General features: G+C 36.4%; 1 protein-coding gene across 5 annotated transcripts in view; it reads left to right on the top strand.

Annotated features, from left to right (window-relative positions):
• sti (citron rho-interacting kinase sticky) overlaps nucleotides 1-12,949 on the top strand; it is a 247,607-nt gene that overhangs the window by 84,031 nt on the left and 150,627 nt on the right. For all 5 annotated transcript variants that reach the window (XM_081756122.1, XM_081756119.1, XM_081756118.1 and 2 more), the window contains exon 17: nucleotides 6,652-6,772. In XM_081756122.1, coding sequence (XP_081612248.1) covers nucleotides 6,652-6,772 — 121 coding nt within the window. The remainder of the gene's footprint in view (nucleotides 1-6,651; nucleotides 6,773-12,949) is intronic.

The raw sequence follows: 12,949 nt of genomic DNA on the forward strand, positions 1-12,949 counted from the left end.
TTTATGATGAGATACATACCTAAAAGAGAGGATGCCTGATTTCTTAGTAGCGTCCTGTACTAAGTTTTTGTTTTTAATCTTGCAGTAGTCCCGGATTCTATTCCCTGTATAAGGTAGTTTGGTTCAAATTCAATATTAAGACCCTGACTTACTAAAAATAATACAAAATATACCAATTTTCTTTTGCTTGTTTTTCATAAGTGAAAGGAGATAATGAAATGCAACTTACCACAATCATGGATAATGATATTCTACAACAGAAAATATGAACCTGAAAAATTTTCATTGTTGCCATCCATAGAAATTACAGTGTTGCCAGAATATCAATTCCCCAAAATCTAAGTTAAGGCAGCGACTAGAGGAACGAACTTAACTGCATTTGATTACGTATCATGTTGTTTCGATATTATGTGAACTGCTTTTTAAATAACATTTTTATTTAACTATTTTGTTCATTACAAACTAAACATAACTATTATTTAAAATATAGTTCACAGGATACCAAGACAACATGATACGTAACCGAATGCAGTTGAGTTCGTTCTTCTATTCGCTGCCTTAACTTACTTGTAGATTTTGAAGGAAATCTTATTCTGGCAACACTGTAATTTCTATGGATGGTAACACTGGAAATTCTTGAAGTTCATATTTTCTGTTGTAGAATAACATTATCTATGACTGTGGTAAGTTGCATTTCATTATCTCTTTTCACTTATGAAAAACGAGAGAAAAAAGATGGTAAAATTTGTATTATTTTTAGTGAGTCAGACTCTTAAACTGTACGTTTATGTCTCACTTAGCCTCGTTCTAGAAAGAAACGTTAAACACTAAACTAACAGTGGATATGGGGACTCAGTGTTTAACAACGTTCAACTATAGCAGTCAGGGGCGTCATTTAAGGGGGACAGGAGAGGGCAATTGCCCCCCCCAAGTGTTTGAAGATTATATATACTTTAATCGATTGTTTATTAATATACTAGTACAAAACGTGAAAATCTTACGTCGGTCGCGCTCTTGCGCCCCCCCCCCCCCTCAAGCAAAGTCTGAAATGATGCTCCTGATAGCAGTGGTTACGAAATTTTAAAATTCATTAAGCATCTAATAATTAGTCAAAATTAAAATTAACTTTGAGACAAACAGTACCAGTCGTCGTCTCCAGCGGCAGCAAAAATACTCAGTCAGTACTTCATAGGAACTTTTAATTTGACACTACTATAATTTATATTATTATTAATAAAAAAATCAAGTAAGTGTGTTGCAATGACATAGGCGTTCAGTAAAATGTGCCATCAGTCAAAAAGGTTGGTAATCACTGACCTGTAGAATTACCATGTAAGACCTTAATCTTCATAATAAATGGGCCGCGGTGGCTCACTGGTAGAGTTTTCTCCTCTGATACATGGGGTTCCTGGTTCGATCCTAGCTCGCGCCAAATGAACTTTGTGGTGACAAACACTGTGTGCGTGAATTTTCTCGGGTTCTCCCGTTTCCTCCCACTTTCTTTATTGCACCATTTCATTCATTTCTCATCATCACCGTCTCCTTTAGCTTAGCCGGCAGATCGTGGGACGTAAAACTTACAGATTTTATTTCTTCATAATAAATATATTTTTTCAACAAGTTTTGAAAGAGAGGTAAAAGAAGGTTATCTAAAATTACAGGTTTAATCACTGCAATGCTCATATACAGGTTGAACAAATAAAAGTGGCCCGAACGAGTGGATACGATTGGATGTGAATGTATGCGTGGAACCACACCACGTGTATGCACACTACCGGTTCAGGCTTTGTCACTGTAATTTGAGCAGTGCACAGGTGAAGAGGATGCTCACAGTGCAGCAGAGGGTGTTCGTTGTGGAAAGTTACGTAAAAACAATTCGTGAAAAGAATGTGGTTAGTTGTTTGCTCATAAATTTCATGGTGTCAAAGTGCCAGCGAAGAGTGCAATGCAACGATTAGTCAGAAAAAGGCGTCAGACAGGATCTGTTTTGAACAAGGCAAAAAAACATTCCGAAACGTGTCTGAACACCTGAAATTGTGGTAATTTTCATTTATGTGGTCATTGAAGAGATGAATGGTGATCATTTTCAACATCTTGTATAAGCAGGGTAGCGAACTATTTCTTTTCCTTTGCCTTGTTTCTTTCTACTCTGGAACTCTGTTCTCCGATCCACTTTTATTTGCCCCATCCTGTATTTAGTATATACGTATATAGTAATGTTGGAAAAGAAAAATGTTACACTCAAGTTCATACTTTTCCTTTTAATTTTCGACACTCAGTCATTGATAATTTGGACCTATATATCAATTTACAAGTAAGACTTGAAAAAGACGAAAATATATGCATGTTTTGTTCAGTTTCACCCAGTTATAAAGGAAAAGAAATGCTAAAGGAAAAATGCATTTCTTCATCATTATTTTTTTTTCCAACATGATTATACAGTACATTAGGATATATCGATTTTTTTTAAATGTTAAAATGGGTAGTGCAAATATGTGGCCATTTGTGACCAAAAAGACGTCAGATTTTTTGGAGGTCGTTTAGGTGGCTTTCATGGACTTTAAAGTTTTAATAGTAATTTGGGTTATGCAACACACAACAGTTTCATTAAAAGTCATTATTTCGCTATTTTAATGTGGTAGCGCTCCAGTGGATTATATGCTAAAGGTTTCCTTATGGAGTCACAATAGAATAATATTTTTCCACATTTATAAAACTACTATGTATACTAAAGTCTGTTTCAGGCAACCTGATAGGAAACTCCCCTGCCTTCCACCACTTGCCACTGTAGAAGGGGATAGCAAGTCGTTGGCCTTCACAGGGAGGGAAGCTTTTCTAATAAATAGAATCGTGTGAACTCTAAATTCTTACGTCAATTCGCTCGCACCTGATGTTGAGAAAGCACTGTTATTCCTTTTGGTTATCAACCTCGAGTAACAAAAGAATTACTGCTTTTAATTTTTGTCTTGTAGAAAAGTATTGGATATTATTTATGCACTAAAGTTTACCCTACTGTAAAACATTTTATTGTCTTAACAAATATCGAAAACATTAAAATCAATGAGTTCAATCTGCCCAATTTCAAACTGCGGGGTTTCGAAAATAAAATGTTGATTAAAATATTTGGAGCGAAAGAGGCAAACATTCAGGCGAATTAAAACGCTGTACAAGGTTTTATTTCACAATTACTGCAGGTCATCGAGCATTATAGAAATAGTAAAGTTAATACGTATAAGATAAGCATGACATATTCCTTGTATGGGAAATATGCATTAAGTCATCAAGTTCTATTCAAAAAGCCTAGGAGGAGAAGAAGACTATTAGCTGAGCCGGCTAGGCTTGAGAAATGATTGAAATGGCGGAATGAAGAAAGTGGGAGGAAATGGGAGAACGCCGGCAAAATCCACGCACATGGTGTTTGCCCACCACAAAATTCACTTGGCGCGAGCTGGGATCGAACCCAGGACCTCATGCACCAAAGGTGAACGCTCTATCACTGAGCCAACGCGGCCCCGCGAAAGAGAAAGATTCCAGACAATGTAAAGCAGGATCTTTGAAGGATGGTTGAAAATAAACATGGTACAGGTTAAAATCTAATGGAAAAGCTTGTTTCTGCTACGATGAGCCTTTAAACTCTTTAAGCCAAAGTGTTCGTTGTTTTTGTATAATTGAACGAAATTGTATTTATCGTTACTCATTTTTTCTTATACAATAATCAACTTTTGTTACAACATTAGACTATCCATAACCGTCTCTCTCTTGCAAGTTAATTACTGCAAATGATTATTCCTATTAATGGAGACCGATATTTTTCTAAAACAATAGGAAGTCATTTTTCCCCTCTTTCGCGAGAGAGGCTCAGCAAACAAATATTATTATTGGAACATTATTATCAGTATATATATATATATATATATATATAATAAAATTTCAAGTTGTATTGTTATTATCTTGATGCGCTGATAATTTACCCATACATATTGTACTTGGTTTTCGATTTGATTATGAAATTATTTTATCAATAAGTAAATACTCATTCAATTACCAACCCTGCCCTACTTTACCATTCCAATATTGTGTCACAAGCCCGACTGCCAAAAAGAAGGAAAATAAACAATAAAAATGTTCAATAAAATTTCCATTACAATTACACGTGTGTTACGTACCTCACTAATACAGGTAAATGCAATTAAGTGTTTTAAAATACCTAGTGTTATTATGAAAGTTGTAATTTATTATTAGACATATTTAGATACACTCTTTACCTCCGTGTGCGGGGGCTGATGCTAGAAGATGAACACCAACATTTACCTGTACTTGAGCGTGGTGGAGGGAAAAAACTTCCTCTTTTTCCTATCAGGTTATGTGAAACAGATTATAGTTTAAACCATATGGCACAGAATGTTTCATTTTAATCCTACATTTTTTTTTTCTAAGGACTTCGTTATTGACTAACATGGTTAAACCAAGATAACCAAATGATGAAATTAGTATGGCTTAGCAGGTCTGCAAGGATGCTCAATTGTGAGTTCACCAGGAAACAAGTCTGAACCTGTTAAATCAGTACAAGCGTGGTGTTCCCATCAGTTGTTGTGCCTTATTCCCCCGCCGTGCATTTTCTTTCTTTAGAGGCTGCATAAAGATTGTATTTCTGCAAGTAAAGTAGTGTATTCAGTAAGTGTGCCATTATTACCGAGAATAGCTGTTGTGTTAATGTTGTAATTCTTCAGTATGAAGAAAAAAGTAGTAAAAATTTTCTGCTCCATTTCCTGTAAGAAAGAGACAGAGTATTAAAAACAAATCTCCAGCTTGTTATTAAATGGATATGATAAGACAGACACCATCGTGACAGTTATGAAAATTTTTTTGACAGTTGGGAGAAAAAAATAAGCTGCAACAGTGGAAATAAGGGGGCAGATGATTGTTAAGTGCCAGTAGCCAGTAACAATAGGCCAGGGTCTAGTAATGTCGATGACACATTTGAGCCCTCAGATGTCAACTTAGATTGTCTCGAAACTTGCTCCAACTGAACGTTGTCCACTCCATTTGAAAATTGGAGAATGCTGCTATTTTGACTTATTGCATACACGAATCTGTACTACAGCTCTTCGCGTACTACTCAATATACTCAATATAGGATTAATGTAATACAAGAAAATCGCAGTGACAATTCATTTTACTAAGTACTTGTACATAACTACAGTACTTGTTACATTATGAAATTGTTTCAATATCTATATATCTATGTACACTCATGTCCAAAATTATTGTCGCATGTATATAAATATGTTGTTGTAGGAATATAATTTGATAACGAATTTGTCCGGTATTTCTTATAATGTTAAAATGTGTATAATCGGCAAAGACATGTATGTGGCAAATTTCATGTCAAAAGAGCTGTAAATAAGAAGAATAAAACAAAAATAGAACTTTTTTGTCCATTTTGCAGCATTTTGTTTTACTCATTCTAATTTTCATATTTACGATTTTTTCCTATGAAATTTATTACAATATATATTTTCCGATTATACAAATAGTATTAATATTAAAAGTACCCTGCAAAATCATTATCAAATTATATTCTTACAAGAAGACAGTTATAGATATGCGACAATCATTTTGGACATGAGTGTACATATATACGAGGGACGTCCAATAAGTTATCTACCTAGACAGGAAGGAATGCAGATAAGCTCTCCTGGTCATCACAGTTTTTTTTATGTAGTCCGCATGGAGGTTTGTGCACCATCGGAACTTTGTGGGCAGCGAAGAAATCCCAGAGAAAAAAATAGTCTTTGTCATGGCTTGCAAACCACTGGGAAGCAGCCTGTTGGATCTCGTTGTCCGACGAAAAACATTGTCCCCGCAAGTGTTTCTTCAGGTCTCGGAAGATAAACAGGGTATCTATCGGTCACGAATATCACGAAATGAGAAAACGGTCACGAAAGTCACGAAATTTAGCTTTTGGGTCACGATTTTTTTTCTAACTATAAATGTAAGTACAGATTGGAAAAATTTTGTTTTATAAAACGTCAAAATTTACCACCAGAAACGTCTATGGTCGGCTTTAGACGCTACCAAATCTCTAGCAAAGTACGTTTCTATCGCATGGATGAAAATTCGGCCTCATTTGCACCCAAATTCGCTTTTGAGAATGTTAGGAAATTGTGTGATTTGGTAAAGAAAAGGTCACGAAGAAGTCACGAAATTTCATTTTGGAATTTTAGTAGACACCCTGACAAAGTAGTCACTAGTGAGAAACTTGATGACCAAGCGGTGCTCCACCTTCTGCAAATCCACTGTTCGCGGCGTGACACAATCGTTCACTTCTTGGCGTAATACAAACACTCTGTTCACGGCCATTACATTGCTCCGTCTGTCCTCAAATTGCGTAGCTGGGTTCCCCACAGTGACGGCGTCATTATGCTCCGCCCCTCCCTTCCTGTCAAGATAGATAACTTATTGGACGCTCCTCGTATCTTCTGAAATATAAAATCTTTTTTTTTTTTTTTTTTTTTTTAATCGTATTCATGTAAGATGTATTTGTTTAGATAGGCATATTAATATTAAAGTTAGTTTGGACAACACTTAATTTTAAATTGGTAGTATAATCTGTGATACATATAATTGCTTTGTTATTGTTTATTGCAGAAGAGGACAAGAAAAAACTTGCATCATTGGAAGAGCTCTTCAAGAAATTTGAAGAGAGTGTATCTAAATTGGAAGCTGAAAATATCAGACTTCGTTCACAGGAAGCTTCGCGAGGGAACAGGTAATACTTAACATCAAACATTTAAAGCAGTCTAATGGTTTATATATTTACGTATGATGTGCCATCAAATGAAAAGGTCTATTTTCAGGGAAATACTATATTACAAAAGTTGGCTACACAAATTCGCCATATGCGTTAAAGCACTTATCCCTGATGAATCCCTTGATAGAATTACTTGGACAGGAAAGTAAACCATTTTGTCACAGTGTATCCGAGGCATAGCGGCAGTCTGTAAAGCGCTTCTACATTGGGCCAAAAATGCACATGCGCTTAAGTTTTGCTACTTCCATATCGCTACATCTGTGAATGTACACAGTACATGAAATAACTGTGTCATGTAACATGTATTTCGTGATATTTGGAAATGGACCATTTAATTTGATGGCATCTTATTCAGTGTGTTCAGAAACGGCATCAAAAACTTTTGGGAAATGAATCTCGACATACAAAAAATACAGAATAAAAGGGTGCACAAATACGTCATTTTGGAGCTATAGCTCTCCAAAATTTGGTCGGAACGATATGAAAAGAATCTTACCTCAAGAAATAAATGCCGGATGAAAGTTGGGTACAAGAACATAATGATATTTTGATCCAAGACTTCTTTACTGTAACAGTGGAAATGGAACGTGTGCCAGTTGTCAGTTCCTCATCTGTGCTTCATCGTTCCTAGAAGTCCTCATAAATCTACATTCACTAGTGCATTAATGAAATATAGGTTCGAAATAAGCACTAATGACCTTCACACATGTAATTCTCCGATCAGTTTTCGGTGGGCTGTGGTTCCGAAATAACGTATTTGTTCCCATGTCGATTTATAATTTTTGTTTTTATGTGAGAATTCATTTCCCAAAGTGTTTCAGTATTGCTTTTGAACAAACTATGTATCATTGGAGCATTTGGTGGTTCTAAATTATTTAATCATTAAATCTTTACAAAATTAAGGAGAAGTAAAGGAAATGAGCAACAAATCTATTGGAGCAACCGTATGAAGGTACAATGTGTTCACAAAGTCTTGTCACGTGAACTTTAAATTGTTATAACTCGGGAATGAAACGTATAACATGCGGATTACACGAAGAAAGTGTGATTCTTTAACATATTTTTTCTGAGGAAGTAAAATATGTCACATAAATAAGAGCACACGGGAGAGAGATAAGAATGGCATTACGTGTAGAAACACAAATGACGAAAACTTTTTCTTTACCTGAAAGCATTGCAAATTGAATGCCATGAGAACTACTTCTGTAGTTTTGGACATAGCACGTGCTAAAATATTGAAACAAGTCGATATGCTCTGTTTACAATTTATAGGTTGACAGTTAAATAGCAACTTATGATGTCAGCTTAAAAATCTAGTTTTATGAGAATTTTTTTAACTGCTTGCAACATTGTGAGAACCAAGCTGCATGAAATGGTGTGTTTATACATTATAGCAATAAAAGAATAAAGATCTAACGTCTGAAGCAAGAATAGTTGATAAAAGTTAATTGTATTATGTGTTGGTTAACAACACAGACTCCGTCCAGTTAAATCTGAAATTCAGTCGATTAAAGTCTGGGAAGTACAAATGGGTGTTGAAGTGAGGTGATGCATGCACGATTGTTGCCAGTATTTCTACCAGGCATAATCTAGGAGTGCTTTTGCCTTAGCTTCGGTAGGGGCACAACTCGGAAAGGAAGGGTCAATTATATACTAATGAAAGGAGGAAACAACCGATTCTTTTCAACACACAAAATCCTCTATAGGTGTGAATTCTATCACAATGAAAAAAGTGATTGATTGAACCAGGACTCGAATCCGGGATCTCCGGCATACCGTGCTGATACTGTAACCACTACGCCACTCAGTCCGCTTCCCAGAAAAGCCACTCACTCTCGAGATAGATGCTTTCATCTGGGACCATGTGGGTAGTACCGTATCACAGTTGTGATTTCATAATACTTAATGAAAAGAGGAAACAACCGATCTTTCATTTTACTCGCCAAATCCTCTATAAGTATGAATTCTAACACAAAGAGTGAAAAAGTGACTGACAGGGACTGACCGGTATGTGGACACAAGATTGTCAAATCACAGTAGGGGGCTGTGGTACGACCCACGTGATCAGAGATGAAAGCACTGACATCGAGAGTGAGAGAGAGAGAGAGAGAGAGAGAGAGTGAGTGGCTCTTCTGGAAAATGGACTGGGTGGCGCAGTGGTTAATGCATCGGCACGGTATGCCGCAGGTCCCGGGTTCGAATCTGGGTACAGTCAGTCACTTTTTCACACTCTGTATTAAGGGAAATTAAATTGCGCATACTTACCGTATACTTGTCACTTTTCTGAATAGTACGTCCTTTAGCAAATAGTGTTACAGTGCAGCCCCTAACATGCTGTACAAAAGATGATTAGTAAAGATCGGTCTTTTTTCGCCTGTGATAAGTTATAAAAGGTAAAAGTGTTCATAAAAGCTAATATATCATGTGAAAATGAAGTTCAGGCATTAAATGTTACATCTCTATATGAAGTATATGAAAAAATATTGCAGCAAGTCACATGAAGAGCCCGGAAACAAAGCATGGTTGTTGATATACTGCCAGTTCAGACGTTTTTTCGAACTTGCAGCAATAATTTTAGTATGAGGCGCGTCATAAGCCATGCCATATGAATGCTTGTTAATAGGCTTATTACCTCTAGTCTTCGCAGAAACGAAAAGTATAATGGTTCGTGAAGCACTTAGTATTGAAATCGTTGCTAGTTCAAAACAATGTCTAAACTGGCTGAATATTAACAAACGTACTTCGTTTGCGAGTACTTTATATAACTTGCTACAATACATTTCATATGCATTTTACTTGTACTTCATATTCATATGAAAATCTGATTTCGCCAAGAATCTGGCTTTGTGAATACTTTTGTTTCCTACGACTACCATAGGTGGAAAAAGCCCGATGGTGCTTCTTTGTGTTATTTGTTTACGTGCAATGTTGAATTTTGTTATTGAAATGTACTATATACCACAAGAACATGTTTGTCATTAATTACTACCTTCTTGGGCAGTAGGTGCGGGAACAATTTGTGCAAGATTTTCTAGCACACCTATATCACATAGAAAAAGAATACTGTGACTTCATAAAAAGTTTCAAGATATTGGAATTGTGTATGACAGGCCCGAAAGTGAGAGACCAACTGTCGTGACAGCTGATTTCAGTTCACCGATTCGCGTAACTAGAGGAAACTAGGAGCCAGCTCCCGTAAACATTGTTGCCATCTTAGAATGCTGTTGAGTACGATTCTTTCAATTCTCAGAACGAAGGGGCCAGCTTCCTCCTAGCAAAATATTCTAGTCATGACAATGCGTTCACCTAGGAATTCATTCCATCATTTCTCGAGGCAACAACACTGAATTTTACATTACGTAAAGCACTTCGTACGTATGTATAAATTTCACGCTTACTGAAAGAACTAAAAGAACTGTAGATGAAAGAGGAAAAAGTACGATTTTGCTTGTCGCTCCATGAGTCATTCGCAATACAAAACAGACTTGACAAGGGGCATTTTTCTGATGAACCGTGGTTTTATTTATCTGATTATATGAACAGTCAGAACTGCAGAATATGGAGTAACTGAAAACCCTCATACTTTTCATGAGAGTCAGTAAAGTAAGTTATTGAACCTTTGTTCGTCGCATTATTGACATTACGACAAATGCTGATAATTTTTAAAAAGCAAGAAAATGATGGGAGAAGAAATTTATTATGATAGATATGCAAGTACATATTTTGGTTTTTTTTTGACAATTGCTATGAACCAGACGTTTCTTGTAGCGTGGCACAAGCTTCTGTGTACTCTCTGTGTACAAATCTTCCACCTTAGAGAGTAGCCAGTCCAGAACTGATGTCTTGAGCACTTCACTGTGGTTGAACCGCTTCGATGCAATCCACTTTTTCAGGTGAAGAAAGAAATCGCTAGGGGCAAGGTCGGGGCAGTAAGGGTGTTGATTGAAATAGTTCACATCGAAATCTTTGAATTGTATCAGGAGTACTAGCAGCTGTGTGTGGGAAGGTATTGTCATGGATAAGAATAATTCCAGAGCGTAGCATTCATCTCTGCCGATATTTAATAGCACATTGCAGGTTATTCAGTGTTTCGCAATACATATCATCTGTAATTGTTCGTCCTGGCTCGAAGAATTCCACAAGAATCAAATCGTTTTGGTCCCAAAACACGATTACGATGATTTTGTGACTGATGATGTTCATTTGGATTTTTTCGTTTTAGAACAGGGTGTCTACTGGTCATGAAAGTCATGAAAAAGTCATATATTTTGCTTAGTGGTCATGAAAGCCATGAAAAAGTCCTTTATTTACCCAACTGGTCATGAAAATCTGAAATCTCAGAGTATATTTTTATACTTCATACTTTTATACCTCATACTGCATGTACTGAAACAGTTGTATCAGGTCAGTAATTGTGAGAATTTCCCCCACCAGTTAGTACTTTACTGTCTTCCTAGCTGCTCCCCATTTCATCTTCTAGTCTCTGTAATATAGTAACAACTTTTTACTGTCCAACTTTCTGATCTGCTATTTCTTTACTTCTAAGAAATGTAAATTGTGTATTTTTGGGCCTTTAGACTTATGCAAATAATATTATTCGTTTGAGTTTGCAGATTTTAAATTTGATGATTTATTTTTTTAAAACGAATTTCTTTTATAATTTGTTTTGTCTTTGGGCAGTTCTCAGTGCTTAATTTCAGACAAATTTCTGCTAGATGGATAATTATACTCAGAATTAGAACTTCAAATACAGTTGATTCACTGGTAAGAGCAGGCCCGTATTTAGGTAAGTGCTATTCTGTGCTCGAGCACAAGGCGGCAGAATTTTAAATTCTTTCTTTAAGATTCACAATAAGTGATATTTAAGACTAGCAACCGGCATAGTTCCGATGCACCACTGATGGTAGGGGTTTATTATTACTAATGGTAAATTTTTACCGCCATGATCATGAAAATTTGAACAAAAAGGTCATGAAAAGTCATGAAAAAGTCATGAATTTACTTTCTGGTATTCCAGTAGACACCCTGTAGAAGAACCAAAATATCGCCATTACATTGACTGCTGCTTCGACTTCCCAATGACGTACGATATCAAAGTTTTATCCTTTGTCACCACTTCAGAAAAAATGTCATCTCAATAATCCCACAGCGGGCCAAAAACCACATCTTACTGCCATTCTTTGCTCTTTGTAAGTGTGTGTCAGCGTTTTTGACACCCACCTCACATACAGTTTGTCACATACATAACACAGCTTGTCACTTATTTGATGCATTGTTTTCGTAGACACTTCTGGAACTCTTTGGCGACTTAAGTTATTGTGAACTGACGATTTTATCACATTTTCTCGTTAACACTTTCCACTAGATTGTCAGTTTGAACACTGTCTTCCGTTACGCTCGTCGTCATGAACATTTGAACGCCCTTCCCAAAACTCTGGATCAGTGCCTGGCCTTCCTTTCACTCATTACTATCGATTCGTAAATTGTACAGAATTCGCGATGGATTTCAACTGCATTCTGTCCTTTCGCATTCAGAAATTGTGTGACAGATTTAACTTGACATTTGGCGGGATATTGTATTACGGCAGCCATTTAATCTTAGTGCTTCTCTCACGTACGCAAACTCTACTATGACGATTCTATTTGTTGCACGCATAGAATGCTACGGCATGCTCCTACTTATGTTCAATTTCCTCAGTGCTGCCAACCCCGCGTAAAAAAATATCGCTTATATTTTACATGCGCCTCGTGCTAGAAGACACATAGCTTCTGACAAAATTCTTTCTTTGATATTATAACAGAAACCAAAAGCATAGCCTTAAGTTTTAAAAAAAAAAGTTTTAGACCACTATTGGTCTGGCTCCTCAATTGCCTCTGTTGAATACACACGGACCGTTATTTAATTAGATTTTTGCTGTTATGCGGCTTTCGAGGCGTTTCGAACTTCCTTTCGTCTTTTAATTTGTCTCCTCAAGCCGTACCTTTAGCTATTCCCTGTTTTTCATTTGATATAGGCTAGTTTCGGCAGACGGGAATCTAACGCTGATATAAAAAAGAGCATTTTTGGCAAACAAGAACATGGACAGCGTCGATTACGTGAGAATCTAAATTATTGCCGAAACTACGAAATTTTAA

This window comes from Thermobia domestica, chromosome 4 (assembly GCF_964235325.1).
Source record: "Thermobia domestica chromosome 4, izTheDome1.hap1.1, whole genome shotgun sequence".
In the NCBI taxonomy this organism is placed as follows: domain Eukaryota; kingdom Metazoa; phylum Arthropoda; class Insecta; order Zygentoma; family Lepismatidae; genus Thermobia; species Thermobia domestica.